The sequence below is a fragment of the Podarcis liolepis genome, assembly GCF_965112155.1.
Source record: "Podarcis liolepis genome assembly, chromosome: 3".
In the NCBI taxonomy this organism is placed as follows: domain Eukaryota; kingdom Metazoa; phylum Chordata; class Lepidosauria; order Squamata; family Lacertidae; genus Podarcis; species Podarcis liolepis.
In genome coordinates, this window is record NC_139557.1 from 123,272,413 (window position 1) to 123,300,069 (window position 27,657).

A 27,657-nucleotide genomic window follows, 5' to 3' on the forward strand; every position below is an offset into this window, starting at 1 on the left:
CCCTTCCTTTTTAGGAGAAAAAATCTGCGTGTTATAGAGCGAAAAATACGGTAATACCGGTCTTGAAAGACCTACATTGGCTCCCATGACGTTTCTGAGCACAATTCAAAGTGTTGGTGCTGCCCTGTAAAGCCCAAAACGGCCTCGGTCCAGTATACCTGAAGGAGCGTCTCCACCCCCATCATTCAGCCCGGACGCTGAGGTCCAGCGCCAAGGGCCTTCTGGCGGTTCCCTCATTGCCAGACGTGAGGTTACAGGGAAGCAGACAGAGGGCCTTCTCAGTAGTGGCGCCCTCCCTTCAGATGTGAAGGAAATAAGCAGCTATCTTCTCTTTAAAAGACATCTGAAGGCAGCCCTGTTTAGGGAAGTTTTTAATATTTTATGCTGTATTGTTTTAACACTCGATTGGGAGCCGCCCAGAGTGGCTGGGGAAACTCAGCCAGATGGGCGGGGTATGAATGAATGAATGAATGAATGAATGAATGAATAAATAAATAAATAAATGCTCATGACTGCTAGAAGGGCCCTGCGTGACTATTCCTACCTGTCCGATCCTGGGTCTGAGGAGGTCTTCCTCCACCTACCCCACATCTTGCTTACTGGGCTATGGGAAGGGTTCCAGGGGCCTCAGACCCTGCAGTCGCTGCCCCAGAGGCCTCATGTAACCTCCCCAGAGGCTGTTAAACAAGACTTTAAAAGCTCTCCGTGAGTCCCACCCCCTTGCTTTCCCTTTATTTCCTTTATTTAATTTCCCGCAATCTGTATAACGCTGCAGTTGCGTGCCTAAAATCAGCGTAAGAGGAGCTATCAGTCACAAACCGCCCTGTGAGCTTAGGCTGAAGGGCGGTATACAAATTTAGTAAATGAAATCCACCTGCCTTCGTAGTGTGAAGATGAAAGGGTGGAATCCAAAAGTCAGGCCTGAATCTGGCCTCCCTGTCTGTTTGTGCCCTCCAGGAGCTGAAAAGCAAAGATGACCAGTATGTGAAGGATCTCCGGAAGCAGTCAGAAGACATTAACCTGCTGCTGGAGCGGATGGAGGAGCAGATCAGAAACCTCATAAAAAACTACCGCCGAGAGCTCCTGCAGATTGAGGTACCGGTCTCTCCTCCCTGAAGCTTCTCACCAGCAGAAGGCGATTCTTTCTTGCTTGTGTATATGCAGCAAAAAAAAAAAAGACGGTCAAACTAAGATGAAAGCAGCATTGGGCATCAGCAAGCAAATGTATTTAAATTCTGTTTATCTTCGTTTATTTTATGTATTTTTCCTTCATGTATCCAAGGCAGCTAGCAAAAAATACATCAGAATTAGACTGACAATATGAAATAAAACAATTTTAAAAATGCAGAGCTGAGGATCCTCTTTTTGCTTTCGGCACTGCCTTTGAAAATCCTAGTAATGAAACAGTTGCAGACTTTGCTGAATGAATTTGTTTCACAAAATGCAATAGCAAGAAACACATCCAAAGAGATAGTGGCTTTGGAGTCCCAAACCTACGCTGTTGTGATCAGACTATTAGTCTATTAGCCAGGGAGATACTGTGATTTGACATACCCAAGTCTCACAGGGTAGGAGAACGTGGGTGGGCGGGTGTTAAATGAATGGATCTGGGGAAAGAAATCAAAATTCAGTGACTCCAAACTCTGAGAAGTCATGAAGGCGATCTGGAGTCTTCTTAGAAAGTCCCTAATTTATCCTCCTCCCCTACTCAGGAGTACTCGTTTGCTACTTTAGGGCTGAATATGAGCTCTTCAGAGTCTGTAATTTTGTCGTGATTCCTGCACTTTCAGGGGTTGGACTAGATGAGCTTTGGGTGTACCAGCTTTTCAGCCCTGTGATTCTGAGTCCTGGCTCTCACGGGACTCTGCTGACTTCCCTTCCGCACATAGATTGGGGGCTTCTCAAGCCACATTTCTCTCTTTTCCCCCCTAGAAAGCCTTTGAAGTAGAGCGCCGTGAACTCCTCACGAGCAACAAGAAGAAATGGGAACAGGCCATGCAGTTGCTCAACCGCCAAGAGGTAAGGAAGCAGGGGGCACGTCCCTGCGGGAAAGGCAGAGAAACAGCCCCCTCCCAGGAAGGAGAAGAAGGAAAAGTCTAAGATGGTAGTCCCTGTCGGAACACGCCTGGGGGACACACACAGCCCCTGGATTGAGACTAACCTATCCAGGCGTCTTCCTTGTGAAGCGCAGCCCGGGACGTTCATAAATCTTCAGTCTCAATGCACACCAGCGACACATATCTGAACATATGTAAATACTCTATCAGCAGAGTATAGCAGAAACGATGTGGAGCTTAGGTGTGGCATTCTAAGTAATTTATTAAGCAATATATATACGGGAAGGGACGCGGGTGGCGCAGTGGGTTAAACCACAGAGCCTAGGGCTTGCCGATCAGAAGGTCGGCGGTTTGAATCCCTGTGACGGGGTGAGCTCCCGTTGCTCGGTCCCTGCTCCTGCCAACCTAGCAGTTCGAAAGCACGTCAAAGTGCAAGTAGATAAATAGGCACCGCTCCAGTGGGAAGGTAAACGGTGTTTCCGTGCTCTGCTCTGGTTCGCCAGAAGTGGCTTTGTCATGCTGGCCACATGACCTGGAAGCTATACGCCGGCTCCCTCGGCCAATAAAGCGAGATGAGCGCCGCAACCCCAGAGTTGTCCGCGACTGGACCTCATGGTCAGGGGTCCCTTTACGTATATATACAGGAAGGTAAACGGCGTTTCCATGCGCTGCTCTGGTTCACCCGAAACAGCTTGGTCATTGTAGAGCAGGAAGGTGGCCACCTGTCTTGGATGCATTAGCTGAGATTCCTGCGTTGCAGGGAGTTGGACTAGATGACCCTTGGGTCCCTTCCCGCTCTATGATTCTATAATATGCTTCCTTATTTTGTTTTCTTTGGTGGGGTAGAGGGCTGGTTGAGATGGATAACATGAGACTGCAACCAAATCTCTCCCTTAGTTTGAGTTCAGGGTAGATCATAGAATCATAGAGTTGGAAGAGACCCCAAGGGCCATCGAGTCCAACCCCCTGCCAAGCAGGAAACACCATCAGGGCACTCCTGACATATGGTTGTCAAGCCTCTGCTTAAAGACCTCCAAAGGAGGAGACTCCACCACACTCCTTGGCAGCAAATTCCACTGTCGAACAGCTCTTACCGTCAGGAAGCTCTTCCTAATGTTTAGGTGGAATCTTCTTTCTTGTAGTTTGGATCCATTGCTCCGTGTCCGCTTCTCTGGAGCAGCAGAAAACAACCTTTCTCCCTCCTCTATCTGACATCCTTTTATATATTTGAACATGGCTATCATATCACCCCTTAACCTCCTCTTCTCCAGGCTAAACATGCCCAGCTCCCTTAGCCGTTCCTCATAAGACATCGTTTCCAGGCCTTTGACCATTTTGGTTGCCCTCCTCTGGACACGTTCCAGTTTGTCAGTGTCCTTCTTGAATTGTGGTGCCCAGGACTGGACACAGTACTCCAGGTGAGGAGTCACCATCTGCATTTTGAGCATGCTTTGTGACCATCTGTGGTGAAAAGCAGCCTATAAATATTAGAATCATCGAGCTGGAAGGGACCCTGAGGGTCATCTAGTCCAACCCCCTGAAATGCAGGAATCTCAGCTAATGCATCCAGGACAGGTGGCCATCCGACCTCGGCTCACAAACCTCCAAGGAAGGAGAAATATAGCAGAAGGTGACCACAAGCTTTGCTGGGCTCAGAGATGAGCTTCAGAGTATCCTCTTAGCAAAGCCAGAGGGACGTGTGCTTAAGAGTCGCCCCCTCGGAAACTGGGAGTGTGGGGCAAAAGCCCACCTTCTCATGGGCCTTGACCCAATCTCTTCAAAGTATCAAATGCAGGGAGAAGCAGCCCCTTTGTTTTGCAGGGGTATACTTTGATGGTCTACTCAGAGGAGTTGGGGAGTTGTTTAGCGATTCCGAGGCAAAGAGCTGGCTTCGTTTCCAAGCCAGGGCAGCGGAAATGGGGGCCAGTTCCCCCGCCTCTTAACTGGGACCTTGGCCATCCGCTCTCTCTGCCTTTTGCTCTAGCTGGATTTCATGATGGCCCGCCTGAAGAAGGTGGAGGAATATGAGCGCGAGCTGAACCAGCTGCGGGTGCAAGACGCCGAGGAGTACAACGTGATCAAGATCAAGTTGGAGCATGACGTGCAGGTACGGAGCAAGAATAGACCCCCCCATCGGGTGCCGGTGTTGTGGGGACCCTGCGAGCCCTTTCTCTGAGGCACGGTGGGATGGCAGCTGAGTCACTTCTGCAGCAATTCCTTCATGGACTCTCATTTCATTTGGGGCATCCGCAGGCGCTTAAATGGCAGATTTCAGGGATAATAATGATAATAATAATTTATTATTTATACCCCGCCCATCTAGCTGAGTTTCCCCAGCCACTCTGGGCAGCTCACAATCAAGTGTTAAAAACAATACAGCATTAAATATTAAAAACTTCCCTAAACAGGGCTGCCTTCAGATGTCTTTTAAAGATAAGATAGCTGCTTATTTCCTTCACATCTGAAGGGAGGGCGTTCCACAGGGCGGGCGCCACTACCGAGAAGGCCCTCTGCCTGGTTCCCTATAACTTGGCTTCTCGCAGGGAGGGAACCGCCAGAAGGCCCTTGGCGCTGGATCTCAGTGTCCGGGCTGAACGATGGGGGTGGGGACGCTCCTTCAGGTATACAGGATCGAGGCCGTTTAGGGCTTTCAAGCTCAGCACCAACACTTTGAATTGTGCTCGGAAACGTACTGGGAGCCAATGCAGATCTCTCAGGACCAGCGTTATATGGTCTCGGCGGCCGCTCCCAGTCCCCAGTCTAGCTGCCGCATTCTGGATTAATTGCAGTTTCCGGGTCACCTTCAAAGGTAGCCCCACGTAGAGCCCATTGCAGTAGTCCAGGGAATGCTAATGTGATTGCAAAGAAGGCTGGGAGACAAAAATCACCTGGGGGCGTACAATTTCGGGGTCCCTTCTTAGCTTCCCAGACCAGGACGAGGGCTGTGATGCCCCAATTGTTCCTCTTAATTCAAGAACCATTCTGGGGACCATCAAGATCCTTGTTTCAATTGCAACCTGAACGATTTCGTCTCATCCTCGGCACATAATTTCCCCTCTCCCCGTTCTTGGCTTTTTACCCCTTGCTCAGTGTCAGATGTCGGTGGTGGTTGCTCGTGAGTAACCAGGCAGGACTCCGACCTGTCTTTAACAGGTTTTATTTTGGTGCAAAACTGTTTACAGTGCAGAACCATCAGTTCACGGCTGCCTCAATCGCTAGCAGAATCCAGGAGTGGTCGTTTCCGGTTCCTCCCCCAGCATAGGAGCTTAGTCACCCCAGCCTTTTCCTTCCTTCTTTGCGCTTTACACCTCTGTGCAAGGTGGGCGACGGAAGAGGCGTGCTTTCCTCCTGACCGGCTTGGCAAAGAGCGGTGCCCTGCAGCATCCTCTAGCCCTTTCACCTCCTTTACCCGGGACGTGTGGCTTTCCCCACCCTCAGACTGACAAGGTGCGGCGCTGGGGCTCCCAGCAGCATCCTCTGGTCCCTTCCCCTCTTCCCCGCTGGAGGTGTGGCTTTCCCCACCGCAGGAAGAGGAACTGCTTCTCAAGATTTTCGGAGGTTCCCTGTATCCCAACTGCCCCTCTGCCTCCCTTCCCTGTTCCGATGGCAGTCCCTGACACTCAGATCCCCCGCCTAGTCTCTTGGTTTCTGATAAGGGACATCAATGGCTGTGTCTCTTTGCTTTGGGGATGGGGTGTGTGTGTTAGAGGGTGTCATCTTGATTAGTTGTGAGTGTAGTCAGCGGCTGTCCTGATCACAAGTGATCCAAAGACAAGATAGGCATCAGTTCCATGGGTCATGTCAAGCCGCAGAGCTGGTCTCCTCTGGAGCAAGTCCACAAGGGGGATTTGCAGCATGGCCTCTGCTTATTCTTCATTTCCTCCCCTCTTTGGGTGCCAGATCCTGGAGCAGCAACTCCAGCAAATGAAAGCCATCTACCAGCTGAACCAGGAGAAGCTGGAGTACAACTTCCAGGTCCTGAAGAAACGGGATGAGGAGAACACCATCATCAAATCCCAACAGAAGAGGAAGCTCAATCGGTAAAGGAGCTGGGCTGTCTTCCCCTTCTTCCCTTCCCGCAGCCTGGAATATAAGCACAACAAATTCTCTGCTGGATCGCGGCCTTAGTATGGATGCTATCCTGCCCCTTGTCCACAGAGAAGTTTCTGGGAAGTTGATGCAGGATGTGCGATATGTCTCTGAAGCAAGAGTCAACATATCAGACATGTAATCTGATGGTGAATTTGGGGTAGCCCAATGCAAAAATCCTGAAGATCCATGTAGTTCTGTGCTTTGTAACCACGTTTTTGCGCCATTGTGGCCCCGGGAAACCATGGATGCATGATTTTTTTGGTGCAGGCTGTGTGATCTGATGGTGAATTTGGGGTGACCCAATGCAAAAATCCTGAGGATCCATGGGCTTTTGCCTCTCCTCTCCCAGGCAGCCTCCCCTAGTGTCCTTATCTCTCTTCTGATCCCACCGATCAGCTGTTTCCTTTCAATACTCCCTTCCCTCTTGTTTGCCTTAGTGTCTTTTCCTTAGCTGGAGGAGTTTTTTTGCTCCTCCCTTTCTTCTAATTTCTCTCCTTATTGCTTTAGTCTTCCTGTTTTTCCCCTTTACAGGTTTGCTCCCCCCTCCCAGGCAGCCTCCTTTATCTCTAGCGTCCCTTATCTCTCTCCCCGATTGGCAAACAATCAGCGGCTTTGTTTCAACACCCACTTCCCTCTTTCAAAAAAAAAGAAAGCATGATCTGCTTTTTGCCCCTGGGCAATTCGGCTCCAGGGACCACGCATTCACTCAGTAAGATGCACAGACATTTCCCCATACTTTTTAGGAAGAAAAAAGTGCGTCTTATGGAGCGAAAAATACGGTGTGCCCCTTCTCTTCTGCTGGGGCCCTTACCACCACCCTCAGGTCTCGCTGGGTCCGCTCTTCCTTTTCGTAAGCCAAGCTCCGCCTCTTCCCCCGCCTCCAGGTTGCACGATATCCTGAACAACCTGCGCCTCAAGTTTGCCAGACAGATCAAGCAGTACCGCGAGGAGAACATGGCTCTGACGGCTGACTACAAACGGATTGTACAGCAGTACAAGGACCTGCAGAGGACCATGAGGTAGGGCTGCACTGGGGCAGCAGAGCTCGTGTGCCGGCAAATACTATTGCCCCTTGGCTGCAACAGTCCGAACCTGGGTTCAGCGGGGCCGTGCGCGAGTCAGAAGAAGGGCCGAGGCTCAAAACAGCTTGGGGCAGTGGGCGGGTTCTGTTTCGAGTCCTTCCTGCTCAACCCAGGTGCAGACAAAAACGATCCCAGCTGTGAGAGGCTGATTCAAAACTTGCTGGCACAGGAATACTGCTTCCCTGCCAGATTTGGCCTGATAAGTTTCTGGCCTGGGGAGCTGAAAGTGTTCCCTGTCAGCTTTGCCTTTGAGCCAGTGCCAAGATGGGTGACACCTGGCTTGAGAGCAGTACATGTGAAAAGGATCTAGGAGTCTTGGTTGACCACAAACTTGACATGAGCCAACAGTGTGACGCGGCAGCTAAAAAAGCCAATGCAATTCTGGGCTGCATCAATAGGAGTATAGCATCTAGATCAAGGGAAGTAATAGTGCCACTGTATTCTGCTCTGGTCAGACCTCACCTGGAGTACTGTGTCCAGTTCTGGGCACCACAGTTCAAGAAGGACACTGACAAACTGGAACGTGTCCAGAGGAGGGCAACCAAAATGGTCCAAGGCCTGGAAACGATGCCTTATGAGGAACGGCTAAGGGAGCTGGGCATGTTTAGCCTGGAGAAGAGGGGGTTAAGGGGTGATATGATAGCCATGCTCAAATATATCAAAGGATGTCACATAGAGGAGGGAGAAAGGTTGTTTTCTGCTGCTCCAGAGAAGCGGACACGGAGCAATGGATCCAAACTACAAGAAAGAAGATTCCACCTAAACATGAGGAAGAACTTCCTGACAGTAAGAGCTGTTTGGCAGTGGAATTTGCTGCCAAGGAGTGTGGTGGAGTCTCCTCCTTTGGAGGTCTTTAAGCAGAGGCTTGACAACCATATGTCAGGAGTGCTCTGATGGTGTTTCCTGCTTGGCAGGGGGTTGGACTCGATGGCCCTTGTGGTCTCTTCCAACTCTATGATTCTATGATTCTATGACTGGGCTCAGCCTCTTCAGCCCCGGTGCCCTGATTGGGCCAGGTGAGCTGGGAAGCACTTCCAGAGACCTTCCACTCAGGAAAAGAGGTCTAAGTGCAACGGAGTCACAACTTTGAGCTGTGAGCACCAAACTCAGCTCCACAGTCAGCAGAGCACAGCCGAGTATGAATTACACGAATGACAGCTCTGAAGCTTAACTTCTTTATTCTGTTACAGCCACTGCAAACTAAAATTAACTATACCGTGGTACCTCGGGTTACAGATGCTTCAGGTTAGATACGCTTCAGGTTAGATACGCTTCAGGTTACAGACTCCGCTAACCCAGAAATAGTACCTCGGGTTAAGAACTTTGCTTCAGGATGAGAACAGAAATCGTGCTCCGGTGGCGCGGTGGCAGCGGAAGGCCCCATTAGCTAAAGTGGTGCTTCAGGTTAAGAACAGTTTCAGGTTAAGAACGGACCTCCGGAACGAATTAAGTACTTAACCCGAGGTACCACTGTATAGGGTGCCGACATTCTGCATGAACTAGTTGCAGGGCAACATGTACAAATAGCTTTAGATACCTGTTGTTGTTGTTGTTTAGTCGTTTTAGTCGTGTCTGACTCTTCGTGACCCCATGGGCCAGAGCACGCCTATTAGGTCCATAAATTACCATATAGCATACAGTGGTACCTCGGGTTACATATGCTTCAGGTTACAGACTCCGCTAACCCAGAAATAGTACCTCGGGTTAAGAACTTTGCTTCAGGATGAGAACAGAAATTGTGCTCCGGCAGCACAGCAGCAGCAGGAGGCCCCATTAGCTAAAGTGGTGCTTCAGGTTAAGAACAGTTTCAGGTTAAGAACGGACTTCTGGAACGAATTAAGTACTTAACCCGAGGTACCACTGTAAACTAAAGACTAACAGAGGCTACTGGACTGCATGAGTGTTACAGATCGTTTTGCAGTCATCTTATCTCTACACAGATAACGCTCAGACTCCCACAGAGCCAGGCAGGAGCAGAAGAAGCAATGAGTAGATTCCGCCCCCTCCTTTCTGAAACATCATGAGATTCTTGCAATGGGAGGGGTGAAATATCTACATTCCCCACCCCTGGTCTACGCTGGCAACAGCTCCGCAGGGTTTCAGACAGGGTGTCTCTCCCAGCCCTTGCTTGAGATGCCGCTGGAGATTGCCAGGGACCTCCCACATACGAGGCAGGCGCTCTACCATCACAGCGGTCGACTAAAGATGGATAAAGGAAGAATGATCTGCCCAAGGCCCCCCCTTGGACTCCACGAGGGAGTGGGGATTTGAGAAGTGGATTTCACATCCCTTCCAGGCGCTCCCACCTTGCTTGAGATGGCTCCGGGCTTCACTGACTGATCAGCACATCAGGAGCCAGAAAGGAAACTTCCTTCATGCTTTGATGCTTTGGCCTGGCTCTGATGTGCTCTAGTCCATGGGTAATAATAATAAATTTTATTTATACCCCGCCCTCCCCAGCCAAGACTGCTAACAACCAATAACAAAAACAAGTTGATTGAAATACAACTTAAAAAACCAGATTAAAATACAACATTAAAACATTAAAATGCAGCCTCATCACAGGAGGAGAAAGGAAAAAAGAGAAAGAGGGGGAGGGAGTCAAATTGATTCTAAGGCCAGGCGGAACAACTCTGTCTTACAGGCCCTGCGGAAAGAAATCAGATCCCGCAGGGCCCTGGTCTCATGAGACAGAGTGTTCCACCAGGGGCCAGTGCTGAAAAGCCCCTGGCTCTGGTTGAGGTTAATCTGACTTCCTTAGGGCCCAGGACCTCTAGGGTGTTGCTGTTTCTGGACCTCTGTGGGGCATACTGAGAGAGGCGGTCCTGTAGGTACGAGGGTCCTAGGCAAACTAAGGCCCGGGGGCCAGATCCTGCCCAATCGTCTTCTAGCTCCGGCCTGCAGACGGTCCGGAAATCAGTGTGTTTTTACACGAGTAGAATGTGTCCTTTTATTTAAAATGCATCTCTGGGTTATTTGTGGGGCGTAGGAATTCGTTCATTTCTCCCCCTCAAAATATAGTCGCCCCCCCCCCCCAGGTCTGAGGGACAGTGGACCAGCCCCCTGCTGAAAAAGGTTTGCTGATCCCTGCTCTAGTCTATGTCTGGGTGATACGTAATAAAGCATTGGCGTGTATTATTATTATTTGAAAAAAGTATATAGCTATGAACATTGACAGGCAATGTACAAAACGCCCTTTTTATGCTGGCCGTTTGTACGCATTTAGTAACACTGGAAGACAATGCGTGGCCAAAGGGCAGCATAAGTCAGCAGACAGGCTGAAACTGAATGCAAAAATATGGAGATGACACTGAAGGATTCTGAGTGTGTAGCGACTCATGATCTCGACAGTTGCTGATGCATTGTGACAGCTGAATATTTGCTGAATATTTGGTGGCTGTTATTGCCCAGTAGCCCACAACGCTCCACACCAAAACAGGCTTGCGAAACCAGCCCTCAGGTTTCGCCCTTGCTAATACATCAGAAGGAACAGGAAGAGCTGTCCGGCAGCGAAACAGTCTCCCCCGGGAGGTTGGAAACTCTCCTTCCTCAGGACGTTTTTAAGCAGAGGTTGGCTGGCCATCTGCCATGGATGCTTCAGCTGAGATTCCTGGTTCGCAGGGGGTTGGACTAGATGACCCTTGGAGGTCCGTTATAACTCTTCCATTCTATGATTCTGTGTGCTAGTACGCAGGCCTGAGCTCAGATCCAGTTTGGAAATCATAGAATGGTGGAGTTGGAAGGGACCCTGCGGGTCATCTAGTCCAACCCCCTGAAATGCAGGAAACATTTGGGCCAACATGGGGCTAGTGCTTCTGACCCTGAGGTTTAGAATTAACTTGATCCTCTCCCCATCTTCTTTTTTCCTTTTCCTCCTGTGACGGAACTCCTCCTTGGGGACTTCCCTGGCTTTTTTCTGGCCCACGTAGCACCAGTCTGGATAGTTAGCCTTGGTGAAGACTTGATGTTTTCTTTTCTTTCTTTCTTTTTTATAATATTTTATTAGGTTTTATCAATAGAAAAGTTTAGAAAAATACAAAAACGAAAAAGATACAAAATTACAAAATACAAAAATGCAGACATTAAACACAAAGAAAGAAAAAGAAAAAACACATACAAAAGAAAAACAAAAATTCCCTCTTTCTTAATTTCTCATCTTTAGTTAACTTATTTTTCTGACTTCCTCACGTCTCCCATTTTTGTATCCCTTTTAGAAGTTGGTTCAGCAAATTCATGTCCTATTAGTTTATCTATTATTAATCCCATCTTACATTTTACCTTGTTGCTAGAACCCCTTCAATTCATTTCAATGTCATCAGCATTCAAAAACTTTACAATATTTCTGCAAATAAGTTTTAAATTTCCTCCAATCTTCTTCCACCAACTCTTCTCCCTGGTCTCGGATTCTGCCAGTCATGAAGACTTGATGTTTTCATCCCCAAAAAAGTTTTTGAGTTTCTGCTGAAATGAGGCTGCATTTTAATGTTGTATTTTAACCTTGTTTTTAAGTTGTATTTCAATCAGCTTGTTTTTGTTATTGGTTGTTAGCCACCCTGAGCCCGATCTTGGCTGGGGAGGGCAGGGTATAAATAAAATTATATTATTATTATTATTATTATTATTATTATTATTATTATTATTATTATTGCCTCATGCTCCACCTTTCACCTCCAACGCAGGCACTTTGCCATCGTGGACGCTGAGCACTTCCTGGACGTGTGGCTGATGAACGAGGAGGAGGCCAAGGCCCTGATCCGCAAGGTCTTCAGCGCCGACCGCGTCATCCACGCCCAGCAACTGGGGTTACAGTGGATAGAGCCAGACAGCTGGTTCCTGCACAATGTGGGTCCCATCGTGCACAGCAAGAAGATGAAGTCGGCCAGCGAACTGGCTAGGGAGGTGATCGCGCCAGAAAGTAAGCAAGGCTGTCTCTCACCCCCAACCCCAGCCCTCTGGTGCTTGGGAACATAGGCGTAAAGGTAAAGGTAAAGGGACCCCTGAACATTAGGTCCAGTCGTAGCCGACTCTGGGGTTTGGCGCTCATCTCTCTTTACTGGCCAAGGGAGCCAGCATACAGCTTCCGGGTCACGTGGCCAGCATGACTAAGCCGCTTCTGGCGAATCAGAGCAGCACACGGAAACGCCGTTTACCTTCCCACTGGAGGGGTACCTATTTATCTACTTGCACTTTGACGCGCTTTCGAACTGCTAGGTTGGCAGGAGCAGGGACCGAGCAACGGGAGCTCACCCCGTCACGGGGATTCGAACTGCTGACCTTCTGATCGGCAAGCCCTAGGGTCTGTGGTTTAACCCACTGCGCCACCCGGGTCCCTTAACATAGGCATAGGAAGGTGCCTTAATCAGACCATCAGCCCACCTGGTTCAGTGTTGTCCACACTGACTGTCAGCAGCTGTCCGGAGTTTCAAGCAGGGATGCTCTCCCAGCCCCTGAGATCTGGAGGATGGCATCAGGGTCCTTCTGCCTTGAAGGCTGAGGCTCTGCCCCAGGGCAAGACCCCTTCCCTCTTTTTCCATGTGGGTCTGTATTCTGCTCCAGGCCTACAGCGACCCCCAGTCCTCCAATGGGGGCAAGTTGTGCAGTTTGAAGCCATTGGCATAAAGGTGCTTTTGCACATACAGTGGTACCTCGGGTTACAGACGCTTCAGGTTACAGACTCTGCTAACCCAGAAATAGTGCTTCAGGTTAAGAACTTTGCTTCAGGATGAGAACAGAAATTGTGCTCCGGTGGCACGGCCGCAGCAGGAGGCTCCCATTGCTCAGTCCCAGCTCCTGCCAACCTAGCAGTTCGAAAGCATGTCAAAGTGCAAGTAGATAAATAGGTACCGCTCCGGCGGGAAGGTAAACAGTGTTTCCGTGTGCTACTCTAGTTCGCCAGAAGCAGCTTAGTCATGCTGGCCACATGACCCGGAAAAACTGTCTGCGGACAAACGCCGGCTCCCTCGGCCAGTAAAGTGAGATGAGCGCCGCAACCCCAGAGTCGGCCACAACTGGACCTAATGGTCAGGAATCCCTTTACCTATCAATACTTATAAATTCCCCCCATTCCTTGTTAAAGTCCTTGTCTTCTTGATTTCTGAGCTTCCCAGTTAGTTTTGCCATTTCGGCACAGTCCATCAACTTGGCTCGCCATTCGGTTTGCGCCTCTCTTTATCCCCGCTTCCGGGCATCGCTCTTCCCTTCAGCCAGCAAGTCTCTCACATTGGAGGACGGCTTCCGAGATGAGAAGGAAAGCGCCCCAGACGAGGAACGCCAGGGGCCTGAAGGCGCAGAGCCAGAGGTCAAGGCGCTTTGGTCCATCTCCACCAAGACGGTCAAGCACATCCTGGAGCTCCTGTGCGATGAGTCGGTGAGCTGAAGCGGGGTGGGGGGCAGGCAAACAAGTGGGATGCCATGGTTGCTGGACTTGCCCTGCCCTGCCAGCAGGACCTTGCAGAGCCAGGCAGAGGCCTGAGCCAGGTAGACAATGTGGCCCCCGCTTTTTTTTACCCTGAAGTCTTATAAATAAGTATATAACATATGTTTTTTATAATGTATTATAATTTTAAATACATTTTACAATAAATGCATTATTCATTTTAAAATGTATTATACCATTTTTAATAGTTCAATAATGTATTTAAAAATCTATTTAATTATAATTATAATTAAAACTTCTCCATCTTCTTATTCTACTCTTAAAAAAGGCATATGCTTGTGAGAAAGCCGCTATTGCTTATAAGCCACTATTTCTTTAAAAAACATGGTTTCCACCAAATTTTATCCTCATTGAGCTATATGTACTCCTTGGGTGTAAGTAACATTCCTGGCCTAAATTTTAAACAAATGGCCACATCTTCATCCATTTTTCATCCTTTTCAAAAAAAAAATTAGCGATAAGAAAGCCAACACACTTTAAGGTACGTGTGGTTTTAATTTTTGGCAAACAAGATTTCAAACAAAAACTCACCAGCTTTTAACAGCATGAAAAACGTGGTCCACCATCACATTCGCGGCGTACTGGCTGCTGGAGCCTTGGTTGCCTCCACCCACCCGGTGCCCGTTCCGCGCTCCTCTGCGGAGTCGATCGCAGGTCCCGCTCCGGATGCCAGGAAGCTTTTCTCTCACGCCGCCAGCCAGGGCCCCAGGGAATCCGCCCACCACCACCTTTGCGCCTCCACGTTCGCCCCAGTGCATCCCCTGCGGTTGTGAATCTGCTGACCGAGGCCCCCTTTGGAATCGGGGGCCTGGGCCAAGTGGCCAATATGAGTGCCCCCCCCCCTCTGTCTGGGCCCGCCTGCCAGGGACTCAGGAATGCCTTCGCCTCTGGGCCGTGAGGAATCCTTTGCCCCCTCTCTTTTGCCAGGGCTTCCTGATCGAGAGCAAACTGCGAGGTCTCCTCCAGCCCTTGGAAAAGCACGACCGGACCCTCATGAGGCTGGACTCCATCTTCACAGTAAGGTTATGGGCCCATCGGCCCGTTTTGGGTTCCTCCCAGTTTCTTTCTCTCTCTCTTTTACAATCTGAAGTTCCACATTTTCACACATCAATTTATTGGGGGGGAGGGGGGAAATCTCTATGGAAGTTTGTTTATTTCAGGCATAGGCAAACTCAGCCCTCCAGATGTTTTGGGACTACAACTCCCATCATCCTTGACCACTGGTCCTGTTAGCTAGGGATGATGGGAGTTGTAGTCCCGAAACAACTGGAGGGCCGAGTTTGCCTATGCCTGCTTTATTTGTTTCACAACTTCTTCCTACCGCCTGACTGCAAAAGAAAATTCCAAAGCTGTTTACAAAAAAAGATAAAACAATAAAATTAGCAATGGGAAGAACTGACAACAATAATGTAAGTTTCCCCTTTCTCTTTTAATCTTTTTTCTATCCCCATATCTCTACTTCTTTCTCCCTCTTTTCATCTGGGTTGGTGTTTTTATCGAGATCAATGTTTCCCAAACTTGGGTCTCGAGCTGTCTTTGGACTACAGTTCCCATCACCCCTAACCGCAGGTCCTGCTAGCTAGGGATGCTGAGATTTGCAGTCCAAATACAACTGGTCTAGATCAGGGGTCGGCAAATGTTTTCAGCAGGGGGCCGGACTATATTTTATTTGGGGGGGGGGGAATGAACTAATTCATATGCCCCACAAATAACCCAGAGATGCATTTTTAATAAAAGGACACATTCTACTCAGGTACGCCACCCCCCACAACTCTCCCCTCCCTTCTCCACAGCACTGGACAAGCCCCGGTGGCTGCTTACCTGTGTCTTGCGAGTGGCAGGGGTTGGTGGCAAAGGGATGATGAGCGGCGCACGAAAGGGCTCTGGCTTGGAGCTGAGAGCAACAAAACCCAAATTGAGCCTGCTTACAATGGCGGCCGCTCGAGCGCTCACGCTGCTGCTGGCACCAACAAAACCCAGTCCCCTTCTTCTCTGCTCTAGGCAGGGCGGGGAGAAGCAGGGAGGGGGGAGGCGCCGCCAAACGCGCCTGCTGGTGCAGCGCAAACGATCAGATCCACGCCGATCCGCACGGCGATTCCCGGACTGTCCGCGGGCCAGATCCAGAAGCCAACTGGGCCGGATCCGGCCCCCGGACCTTAGTTTGCCTACCCATGGTCTAGATCAGCCTTTCTCAACCTGTGGGTCCCCATATGTTGTTGGACTACAACTCCCATCACCCCTAGCTAGCAAGGCCAGAGCTCAGGGATGGTGGGAGTTGTAGTCCAACAACATCTGGGGACCCACAGGTTGAGAACTGCAGGTCTAGACTGACATTTTAGCTCGGATAAAAAATATATATTTGATAAGAATCTTTGCATTTCTCTTTTTTTAAAAAAAAACCAAAAACCCACAATGTGAGATTTTTCCAAAAGTTGAAACAAACACAGTCAGCCACTTCTACCACGGTGGAAGGGCCTGTCTGAGCTCTTCCAGAAGCTCACCTGGGAGGAGCATCGCACGCTAATCCTGGCACTGGAGGCGCCTGCTGAGCTTTCCCTTCCTCTCCGCAGGCTCTGTCCATCGTCAGCGAAGACGACGTGTATCACCTGGTGCAGTTCTTCAGGGGCTTCAAGGCTCAGCAGGTGGCTGCTAATCCGGTAAGGCCGGGGTGGGGCTGGAACATGGCAATGGGGCTAGCTCAGACACAATGAAACATAGGTAAAGGTAAAGGGACCCCTGACCATCAGATCCAGTTGTGACCGACTCGGGTTGCGGCCCTCATCTTTCTTTCCTGGCCGAGGGAGCTGGCGTACAGCTTCCGGGTCATGACTAAGCCGCTTCTGTCGAACCAGAGCAGCGCACGGAAACGCCGTTTACCTTCCCGCCGGAGCAGTGCCTATTTATCTACTTGCACTTTCGAACTGCTAGGTAGGCAGGAGCAGGGACCGAGCAACGGGAGCTCACCTAGTTGTGAGGATTCGAACCGCCGACCTTCTGATCGGCAAGTCCTGGGCTCTGTGGTTTAACCCACAGCGCCATAAATCCTTAATTGTTATCCACCTCCTTTTACTTCCTTTGTCACTCGAATGCTAGCACAGAGTCAAAACTATTATTGTATTTTTTAACATATCTTCTACAACCATCCCATTTTTCCGCAAATTTTTGCTTTGAGTTACCTCTGAGTTTGCTAGTCAATTCAGCCATCTCCACCAATTCCGGTAATTTGATTTGCCAATCTGTTATTTTTGGAGCCTCCTGATCTTTCCATCCCTTGGCCACGAGTATTTGAGCCGCTGCAGTTGCATACAAGAATACCTCTCTTAAATTTCTCTCTTCCACTTCTTCACTAAGTTGCATTTTGCGCTGCTTTCCCCCCATAAGTCTCAGCTCCACTGGGCTGCGTCAGAATCCCAGGGGGACCTGGAAAGACCATCTCCTTCTGTGTCTCCTTGCCTCGTAGGAGTTGGAAGAGTTCCTCGCGGAGCTAGGCTCCAAAGAAGAGCCTTCAGAGGTCGAGGCTGTGGAGGAGGAGGGCGAGAGGGAGGGCTCTTTGGCCCCGCCAGACGAGGACAAAGCCCCCCCGAGCACGTCTTCGATTCCCTCTGCTTTGTACATGCACCCCAACGACATCATTAAAGCCCTGAAGGCTTTCGTCCAGGAATTCCAGGAGCCAAGGTGGGTCTGCTCTAAGAAATAATAATAATAATAATAATAATAATAATAATAATAATAATAATAATAATAATAATAATTTATTATTTGTACCCCGCCCATCTGGCTGGGTCTCCCCAGCCACTCTGGGCGGCTTCCAACAGAATATTAAAATACAATAATCTATTAAACATTAAAAGCTTCCCTAAACAGGGCTGCCTTCAGATGTCTTCTAAAAGTCTGGTAGTTGTTTTTCTCTTTGACATCTGGTGGGAGGGTGTTCCACAGGGCGGGTGCCGCTATCAAGAAGGCCCTCTGCCTGGTTCCCTGTAACCTCACGTCTCACAATGAGGGAACCACCAGAAGGCCCTCAGCGCTGGATCTCAGTGTCCAGGCTGAATGATGGGGGTGGAGACGCTCCTTCAGGTATACTGGACCGAGGCCGTTTAGGGCTTTAAAGGTCAGCACCAACACTTTGAATTGTGCTCAGAAACGTACTGGGAGCCAATGAAGGTCTTTCTGACTGGTGTTATGTGGTTTCGGCGGCTGCTCCCAGTCCCCAGTCTAGCTGCCACATTCTGGGTTAGTTGTTGTTTCTGAGTCACCTTCAAAGGTAGCCCCACATAGAGCACATTGCAGTAGTCCAAGCGGGAGATAACTAGAACATGCACCACTCTGGCAAGACAGTCTGCGGCCAGGTAGGGTCTCATCCTGCCTACCAGATGGAGCTGGGAGACAGCTGCCCTGGACACAGAATTGACCTGTGCCTCCATGGACAGCTGTGAGTCCAGAATGACTCCCAGGCTGCGCACCTGGTCCTTCAGGGGACTCACCCCGTTGCGGGGATTCGAACCGCCGACCTTCTGATCGGCAAGTCCTAGGCTCTGTGGTTTAACCCACAGCCCCACCCATGTCCCTAGTAACTTGTAGAGTCTGCCATAAATAATAAACACCTCTAAGTAACCAAGTTACTAGTAGCAGCGTTTCGTTCCTGCTTCGTCCATTCTGCCTGCAACCGATTGCTTTCTGAAGCTCTGCGTATGCTCTGCTAAGGTCTGGCTAAGTTCCTGCAACAGGTCAAAGTTGCGAAACACCAATAGCCTGTTCATGGGACTCAGCCTTTTTCCTCCTGTGTGTGGTTGCTTTAGATGGAGGGGGTGGCACAAATTATTATTATTATTATTAGAATTTATGTACCGCCTGGTTCACAGAACAAAATGAAAATATAAAACCACAAAATATATACAGTGTTACCTCGCAAGACGAACGCCTCGCAAGACGGAAAACCCGCTAGACGAAAGGGTTTTCCGTTTTGGAGGCGCTTCGCAAGACGAATTTCCCTATGGGCTTGCTTCGCAAGACGACAGCCCATAGGGAAATATCCGGGACAGGGGCCCGCCAGCATTTTAAGATCGCCCGGACAGCGGAGAAGTCCTCCGCTGTCCCGGGTTTTTTAAAATGCTGGGGGTGGGAAGAAAAGCCCTTGACTGTCCCCGGACCTGGTCTGAAGTCGGTTTCCCTAGGAACGCATTAATTGATTTTCAATGCATTCCTATGGGAAACCGTGCATCGCAAGACGAAAAACTCGCAAGACGAAGAGACTTGCGGAACGAATTAATTTCGTCTTGCGAGGCACCACTGTAATAAAAATAACAGCCCAGTAACACCCCCCCCCCAAATCCACATTTTAAAAGTAGGGGTGGTATTTGAGTGGGCCGCAAGTGTTGTGGGTGGCCGGAAGGAGCATGTCTGGTTCCGACTCCCGCTTCCCAGCCATTGACTCTCCCTCCTTCCCACCTCCAGGGAGAAATACCCCCCGGTGAAGAAAGCGCGCGAAGAACGGGACGACTCTAAGGACTCGGAGTATTGGGACGCTCTGGCCCACGCCATCCCGGACGGGAATCTGAAGCTGTGGGATGCCCTGGTCTCTGGCTTGCACAAATACCAGTAAGGCAGGGGTCCTATTAAGTCCCTGCACGTCTCCCCAGGAAGGGGGGTCGTTGAGGTGGGGGCCATTGCATAAGAGCCTTTCACAAGGAGAAGGTGGAGCACATTTGAGCCAGGTGCCCTGCCCTGCGGAGGCCCTTTCCCTGCTGCCAGGAGTGCTGCTCGCCCGTCTAGCCTGCGCCTCGGGTGGCCCCTGGTGGTGAGAACGTGCCTCTTCCTTGCCTGGTTTCGTGGTAACAGTTTCCCCTCTCCCTCCCCCACCTGAGAGCCAGTGTGGCGTAGTGGTTAAGAGCGGTAGTCTTGTAATCTGGGGAACCAGGTTCGCGTCTCCGCTCCTCCACATGCAGCTGCTGGGTGACCTTGGGCTAGTCACACTTCTTTGAGGTCTCTCAGCCCCACTCACTTCACAGAGTGTTTGTTGTGGGGGAGGAAGGGAAAGGAGAATGTTAGCCGCTTTGAGACTCCTTCGGGGAGTGATAAAGCGGGATATCAAATCCAAACTCTTCTTCTACTTCTTCTGTGCAGCCATATCCTGGACCAGAGGGCAAAGCTGATCGCTGAGACGGACGGGCTGCGCCAGCAGAATGCAGAGCTGAGGATGCTGCTACGGCAGTATCTCCAGTCCCCGGTGAGCAACGGGCTGCGGGACCGAGGGGAGGAGGGCATTGTTGGGGCAAAGGGTCCGCTCTGGCAGGAGAGGCGCTGCTGCTGCTGTGGGTGGAACTCAGATTCACAAGGTTCCTTCTCCGCCTGGGGTGTGTATCTGAAGAAGTGTGCATGCACACGAAAGCTCATACCAAGAACAAACTTAGTTGGTCTCTAAGGTGCTACTGGAAGAATTTTTTTTATTTTGTTTTGACTGCGGCAGACCAACACGGCTACCTACCTGTAAATCAAATAAAAATTATATTTTAAAGAAAGAGAGAATCATAGAATTGTTGAGATGGAAAGGACCCCAAGGGTCATCTATTCCACCACCCTGCAATGCAGGAATTTTAACTTTTAAGCATCACCCACCCTCAGAAGGGTTGAGCCTTGGTCACATCCAGCCTGGGCAGGAGTGGGCGCTATTGATGGTCTTTGCTTCCCTTTCCGCAGGTGAATGCCGAGCTGCTGATCCCTCCAACCCACTTGCTTCACCTGCAGATGAACACCTGACGTCCTGGTGCAGTTGCTGCCCCAGCATCTTCTTCATAGGCATCCCATTGAGCCTTGCTTAACTCCTCAAAGGAGTCTTGGCTGGGGAAAGCAGCCTTGGCCTGTCATTCCCTCAGCTGCTCTCGAGGGCTGGTTTGGGTCACACCTTGGTGAGTAGCCCCAGGCGAAGTACAAGCCACACAGCTGTTCCCCAGCAACTGGGGCATGCCAGAGAAGGCTTGCAAACATTTTTGACATGTGTTGAGTGTCCTTAAGCATCCCCACCTGATGTGTTTCAGAATCAGCAAAACTCACCACTGACCCTCCCAAAATGTTAACTCTCAGGTTTGTTACCCCTCGGGAGAAGATGTTACTCTGAACGCAGAGGTTTCTAAGTGTCATTAGGGAGAGGAGGCAAATAAATGGCTAATTGTTGTGGCTGTTCTGTTTCTCCTGTCTTATATTTGCTGCTGTTGCTTGAGGAGAAGAATGAATAGGGAGTGGGGTGGGATCTGTTTCTGTTTTCAAACTGTTCAGTGTCCTTAAAGGTGGACCTCCAGTTCCTGTTGAGACCAGAGGAGGTTGGAACCAAGAGCCAAAATAATTTGATGAACGGGGCTTGTAGGACTCTGGAAGCAGCACAGACAAAATAAGCGGGGTCAGAGGTCAGAGAGGGCACCTGTGAGGCCAAGTACAGTGGTACCTCGGGTTACATATGCTTCAGGTTACAGACGCTTCAGGTTACAGACTCCGCTAACCCAGAAATATTACCTCGGGTTAAGAACTTTGCCTCAGGATGAGATCAGAAATCGTGCTCAGGCGGCACGGCAGCAGCAGGAGGCCCCATTAGCTAAAGTGGTACCTCAGGTTAACAACAGTTTCAGGTTAAGAACAGACCCCCAGAATGAATTAAGTTCTTAACCCGAGGTACCACTGTAATTGGAGGTTCTTTGTTCTGCCCGGAGGGTTGCTTGTGGGAAGTGTCACCCAAACTAGGTGCCCTCAAGGGTATAAATGGGACCAGATCATGAAGATGGTGGCAAACTACAAGAGAGGCCCAGCAATGAAGACAGGGGGATGTGGGCAGGACGGATGTGGGTGCACAGAGGCCAAGTGGTAGGTGAATGTTGAGGCCCTACAAATCCCCATGCTTCCTGGGTGCATGAGCAGATCTGCAAGAGTCTTAACCTGACAATTCTCTTAAGAGTTTTCTGTTCCTAGGATGCTCAGTGTGGTGAAATCACCAGCTGCTGCCAGGTGGGTAGCGGGCAGGCTGAGGTCTCAGGACCCAAGGAACTAGGCATCATGAAGGAAAGGGGGAACCCTGATCTAGACCTCCTGTTTCTCCTGTAGCTCCATTCCATAGTACTTTTGGGGTTCTCTGAAGCACCAGGCACTCACTGGCTAGGTTTATATAAGCCACTAGTTTGTAGGTATTTTCTGTCGGAGGTTCCGTTCGACCGAGCTGTCTTTAATGCAGACGGAGGCTGTTTACCAGCAGCTCTCATCAATCTTCTTGACACGCACAGAAGGTAAGCTGCATTCCGGTCTGGCGCCCATAACAAAAAATGTCGGAGGTTCTGTTCAACCGAGCTGAAATAGCTCTCCTCCTCTGTGTTCTTCGGAATCCATCAGGCCCCCCTCCTCCGATGGTAATTAACGACCTAAGCCTTTGATGAGGCTTCAGGACGTTCCCCCATTACGCAGAGTATCCAAGCAGCAGAAGGAGAGAAAAATATGTGCTACATTGCTATGTTTATTTCTGACTACCCAGGACAGAAAAGAATATGCACCTGCTCTCTGTGAGAGTCAGTGAACAACTGGACAAAGAAACCAGTAACATCAACATCCGTCTCTCGTCTCCCATGAGAATTCCAACAGTCTGGAATGTAAACAGAGTCTTGTGACTCCAAAAACTGCACAGTGGCATAACAGAAACCCAACATTTTCCTTCCTTCCTTCGTCACTCCACAAAAAGCAATCCAGACCATGTTCCTTTCTGGTGATCTGTTTTTATTAAAGAACTTACAGATTTATCTCCTGATCCGTACAGCAAATCCCAAAGACCCCGTATTAAACAGTGCACAGAGAACACCCACCCGCAAAAGAACCCTCCCTGCAACAGTAGAGAAACAGGATCAATCCTTTACACACACCTCAGGAAATCAGGACGAGAAAGACAGGATGAAACACACAAGCCACCAGGTGTTCCAGAACTGCAGGAGGGAGAGAGGGGCAGAAGGGCAGCATTTCCCTGTGCTGGTTTCTCTAGAGCTGCCTTTGCCGACCCGGCACCCTCCGGGTGCTCTGAACTACAACTCCCACCAGCCCTGCCCAGCACTAGGCTGGCAAAGGCCACTCTAGAGACAAGTTGTGCTAGAGCTGGGCCACCTGCCAGCTCCATCTGACCCCCAAATCTTCCCCTGCCTCTTCTCTTCCCAACACATTGGTCCCCTGCGGCTCTCTCACTCACTCCACGCCACAGCACGAGCCCCATGGCTGCTACGGTTCCCTTGTGACAGCCTGGTGTGTTAGCCTTGCCCACACGTTAGCCGTTATCTGTACCTAGTAGATGCTGAGGGTTGATGGCTCGCCCAAAAATCGCCCACTGCTGCCCGGCGGCTGTTTTTGGGTGATGTGGGATTTGGAGTCAGCGATGTGCTTTGAGGATCTTCAGACCACCCTCCCAGCTTGCCTCTCAAGTGCAGAGAGAGAGAGGAGCAGGAAGGGCAGCCTAAGAGTCACGTGGAAGAGGGACCGGTAGGATCCCGCAAAAGAGGCGATGCCTCGATACAGCGGTGCGTTGCGTCAAGCCAGTGGGCCCAACTCTTTGCGTGACTGCTGTGCTTCTTAAGTCTGCGCTACTTGCAGACTTTGCGGAGGATGGATTAGAGACCGGGCCAGGATAGGGGTCCTTCAAAAAGCCCTTCAAAAACCTATGGGTCTCAAGAAGGTGCCCAAACATGCTGTATGACGACGATGCTGTACTGGCCACATGTCACCCGGCCCACCCACCCCCTTTGGTCTTTCTAGCTTTGCCTGTCTCAGTCAGCGGATTCCCCTTGGGGATTCCCCGTAAGCCTCATCGCCCTACTTGAAGGGTTTCAGCAACAATCCCTTGTTTCAAAAGGACGTGCCTTCTCCGTATGCTGTCTCAACCCTGAAGAATGTGCTACATATCCCTTATGTCAGAATAAAAACCGCTTACTGGAACCCTCCACTGACCAAGGAAAGAGGAGACGTGAATATTTCAGTTTCTAGGGATGGGGATGTCTTGGTCTGGGAAGCACGTTGTCCCTTACCTTCCCGTTGAGTCACCAGCCACGAAAGGCTGCTTTGGACTCGGCCATCAGAAACATTCGTCAAGCCTGTTTCCTTCTCCCTGCCCCAACCAGGGTTCAAGTGGCTAGGGAGCTTGGCCGAAGATCATAGCCAGCCCATCAAAGGGCCGAGGGGCTAGAAAATCTGGAGACTGGAGTCTCTCTCCCATCTCCACATGTTATTGCTCTGTGCTCACACATGTGTCTGTGTATGTCCAAGCACCATCCGTGTCAGGCTTATGGGATATTCTTGAACAGCCCAGGACCGAGCGAGAGCTGTCTGCGCTTATCATCCAATGAATAATGGTCCTATTTATCTAGTACTTTTCGAGCTTATCTTGGTGAAATCTGCATGAGAGCCCAGTAAGAGGTCAGTATTGTTATCCTCAAACTGCGGAGGGGGCCGGCAAAGCAGACTGCCTAAATTGGGAACTCACAGCTTGGGGATTGGTGGATTTGCAGCACAGTCTTTTATATGTTGCAATCCTCAGCCCACTGATCGGCAAACAAACCCCAGAGAGCTCAATGGGACTTGCTTCTGAGCAGACACACATGTACCATTGCACCGTCGGCTGCTATGCTTGCTCCCACCTGGGGGAGCATCCCATCTTCTCTCAGCACCTGTAGCTGATGGACCAATCTCCTGATTTGTGCTCACCCTCAGAAAATGTGGCATTGCTCCAGCACGGCGAATGCCTCAATTCTCCCTACCGGGCTGGGAACCAGCAGGAAGCTGTGCCCATCTGTGGTGGGCCAGGGGGTAGCCTCAATAAAGAAAAGAACAGCATTGGGCACCAACCAGGGGCGCCAGAATCTCAGTGGATCACATCACACCTAGCGCGAGGAGAAGGCCCTTGCATTCCCAGAGCCTTGTGCAGAGTTTTGCTGCGGAAGTAAAAACAACGGAAAAGGAGGGAGAGACAGGCGAACATGTCAAATCCACACAGAGCAGAGACTGGGTGGCTCCACCTCATGGGTTCATTCGTGGAGGATGCTGCAGTTGAGGCAAGACGGGTGCGAGAGAGGAGTCCTTAGACTGCGAGGCTCTCCAGCTCCAAAGCCTTAGGCTGGAGAGGCCGAGAAGAATTGCTGAGGATATAGCGCTCATGTCTGGGGGGTCCTTTCTCCCCCTTCCCCAACACCGTGGAGCAAATTCCGAGCTCCTGCTGCCCCCATCCCACCCACATATTTCCCGAGAGGAAACACAAGGAAGTCACAAAAAAGAAACACAAACGAGAGCCGGCGATGACCAAGAATGGCAGGCTCAGAAAGTGGGGGGCCCAGGGTGTAGGCGGCTTCCTCCTCATGCTCCGAGGAGCTTTTTGACCATGTAGCCGGGCATGGAGTAGAGGAAAAGTGCCACCATGATGATCAGCAGGAGGGCCAAGACGATCTTGATGATGAGCCACTTGTAGCGGGTGCAGATGAGGTACCGTATGGACTTGAGCGGGTTCAGGAACCAGATGAAGGATGTATCCGGACGACTGTGAGGAGAGAGAGGGTGGGGGGAGAAAATGTCCAGGGCTGGAGTCAGACGCACGTCAGCACGAAAGGCGCAGGGCTTCATCCACAGTGAAGCTCATTCTTTGTTCAAGGAAATGGCAGGCAACTCAGCAATGCTCCCCTAAGGAGCATCTTCCAGGACTGAAGGTCCTTGCCTTCCACCCTCTCTAAGACTCCTCCTCTACCAGATGTTTTCCCAGCAGTCTCGAACCTCTGTCCTCTGGCCTGCCCTCGTTATTCTGCTCATTCAGGGAGGAGGGGAGTTTGTCGCAGCTGGAGAGAGAGACTTCCTGGATTCTCCAGCAGCCTCTTGACCCCCACTCCTCTGCTTCAGCCTCGGAGTCTGAACTGCTCCTGTTGCCGACTCTCCCTGCTCACTAAACCCTGTTGCCACATCAGCATCCAGCCCCTCCTCCCAATCTCCCCCCCTCTGAGCTCTGCTCGGTGTCCCACCACCAACCCCCTGGCTCTGAGCCTTCCTCCTCTGGGGATTCCCTTGGGGGATTCCCCAGCTGGGGCCTCCCACCGCTCCTCTTTGCCCAGCCGGTCCCTGACACACGCTTAGCAAGGGCGACAGTTTCCTCAGGGCAGCGGGGAGATGGCTTCCTCAGGTCACACCTCGGACCCTGCCACCTCACAAGACTTGGCCACCTTCCCACTTGCATTGCTGGCCCGATGACACCAGCAACCTAAGCAGGGGCTGGATGGCAGTGAGTTTTCAGGAAGCAAATGCAAGCCCTGCCTTGCGACCCGCCGGGCCCTTGACAACTCTCATCTCACTGGTGGGTCACCATACACAGCTGTCAAAAACTGGGGCCCCAGCTGTTTGCATCTGCCTCGGGAACACCAGCAAACCCACCCTCCCTTGCAAGGCCTGGCAACCCAGGTGAGGTCGTCAGGGATTCTGGAATGCGGTTCTTGGGTCAAGTGGTTTGGGTGGGCAGAGATGGCTGCCCTCTGGCAGACCAGCTGCTCTCTGGCTGATCATCTCTGCTCATTATTTCCTAGGATACTTTGCCGAAACCGCAGCTCAGCCACAGGGCCCACGTTCAAGCACAGCCATGTTGGACAGAGTAGGGCGTCTCTGAGTACGTCAGCCCCTCACACACCTGAGGTTAAGGAGCAAGGAGTCTAACCTGGGAAACCAGGTGTCTTCTCACCTGTCCCTCCTCCTCTCCCACTTTCTAAAGGTTTTTTTGAGGGGGACTCTCCTCCTTTTTTTATGGGGATGCGGGTGGCGCTGTGGGTTAAACCACAGAGCCTAGGACTTGCTGATCGGAAGGTCGGTGGTTCGAATCCCCGCGACGGGGTGAGCTCCCATTGCTCGGTCCCTGCTCCTGCCAACCTAGCAGTTCGAAAGCACATCAAAGTGCAAGCAGATAACTAGGTACCGCTCCGGCAAAAAGGTAAACGGCATTTCTGTGCACTGCTCTGGTTCACCAGAAGCGGCTTAGTCATGTTGGCCACATGACTTGGAAGCTGTACGCCGGCTCCATTGGCCAATAAAGCGAGATGAACACGGCAACCCCAGAGTCGGCCACGACTGGACCTAATGGTCAGGGGTCCTTTTACCTTTACCTCCTACTTCTCTTATCCGTCCGTCCCCCACCCTGCCCATGTTTCCCATTGTGGTCGTGGCACGAAGCAGCCCCCGAGGCGGGCGTTGGGTGGAAAAAAGGAAGGTACCCTGAGGAAAGAGGGGCCGGCCCTTTCAGGCCCCGAGCAGCTTCTTGGCCATGTAGCCAGGCATGGAGTACAAGAAGAGTCCGACCATAAGAAGCAAGAGAACGAGGAGGAGGATTTTCAGCAGAAGCCAGCGGTACGTGTGCCAGATAAAGTAGCGGATGGACTTGAGAGGGTTCAGGAACCAAATGAAGCTGGTATCTGGGCGGCTGGGGCAGGAGGGCAAGGTGGGGCGAGGAGGAGAGAGACCGAGGACACAGGGGAGAGAGAGACAGGGAGAAATGAACGGAGTCAACAGACGAGGGAAAGAACAGGAAAGGTAGATCAACGGGGTGGTGCGTCCCACCCAAGACGGTCAGTGGCCATTGCTGTTCCCTGTGCGGTTTTGTAAGCCCTCGGACCTCCCCTGTTACGCCTCCATCCATGTGGGTGTCTGCTTGGGGACCTCCTCTCCCACCACCCCTCTTCCTCCCCTCTCGCCACTCACTTGGGTTTCTCCAATGGGTCGGGCTCGTTACGAGCCAGCCCGGCCGGACTTTTCTCGGCTTCCTCGGCCGTCAGAAGGTGAAGCTCAGCCTCCACTTTTCCCTGTTGGGGGGGGAAGGAGGCTAGAGGTGAGTTTTGAACCCACGGACATCCAGTGAAGCTGAATGCTGGAAGACTCAGGACAGATAAAAGAAAGGACTTCATCACATAACACAATAGCTGAACCATGGAACTCCTTCCTGCAGGAGGCAGTGATGGCCAAC

The 27,657-nt window shown here is 50.9% G+C and overlaps 2 protein-coding genes across 19 annotated transcripts in view; one reads left to right on the forward strand and one right to left on the reverse strand.

Annotated features, from left to right (window-relative positions):
• The window catches only part of DRC1 (dynein regulatory complex subunit 1), a gene marked incomplete at its 5' end in the record, with an annotated part of 35,929 nt that extends 15,087 nt beyond the window's left edge, over nucleotides 1–20,842 (forward strand). Inside the window, 13 exons of the mRNA XM_083493937.1 lie at nucleotides 958–1,095; nucleotides 1,933–2,019; nucleotides 4,042–4,164; nucleotides 5,958–6,097; nucleotides 7,034–7,168; nucleotides 11,911–12,146; nucleotides 13,435–13,598; nucleotides 14,595–14,684; nucleotides 16,238–16,324; nucleotides 17,128–17,342; nucleotides 19,122–19,265; nucleotides 19,791–19,893; nucleotides 20,364–20,842. Of these exons, the coding sequence (XP_083350063.1) occupies nucleotides 958–1,095; nucleotides 1,933–2,019; nucleotides 4,042–4,164; nucleotides 5,958–6,097; nucleotides 7,034–7,168; nucleotides 11,911–12,146; nucleotides 13,435–13,598; nucleotides 14,595–14,684; nucleotides 16,238–16,324; nucleotides 17,128–17,342; nucleotides 19,122–19,265; nucleotides 19,791–19,893; nucleotides 20,364–20,423 (1,722 nt within the window). The 3' untranslated portion in view covers nucleotides 20,424–20,842. The remainder of the gene's footprint in view (nucleotides 1–957; nucleotides 1,096–1,932; nucleotides 2,020–4,041; nucleotides 4,165–5,957; nucleotides 6,098–7,033; nucleotides 7,169–11,910; nucleotides 12,147–13,434; nucleotides 13,599–14,594; nucleotides 14,685–16,237; nucleotides 16,325–17,127; nucleotides 17,343–19,121; nucleotides 19,266–19,790; nucleotides 19,894–20,363) is intronic.
• Nucleotides 20,843–22,398: 1,556 nt separating this feature from the next.
• OTOF (otoferlin) overlaps nucleotides 22,399–27,657 on the reverse strand; it is a 202,662-nt gene continuing 197,403 nt past the window's right edge. For 12 of the 18 annotated variants that reach the window (XM_083493990.1, XM_083493978.1, XM_083493987.1 and 9 more), the window contains 2 exons: nucleotides 27,396–27,496; nucleotides 22,399–25,206 (listed from right to left, as the gene is read on the reverse strand). In XM_083493990.1, the coding sequence (XP_083350116.1) occupies nucleotides 25,026–25,206; nucleotides 27,396–27,496 (282 nt within the window). In that variant the 3' untranslated portion in view covers nucleotides 22,399–25,025. Of the gene's footprint in view, nucleotides 25,207–26,911; nucleotides 27,118–27,395; nucleotides 27,497–27,657 lie in introns of all 18 variants that reach the window. The other 6 variants (XM_083493991.1, XM_083493985.1, XM_083493989.1 and 3 more) reach the window with 1 other exon arrangement.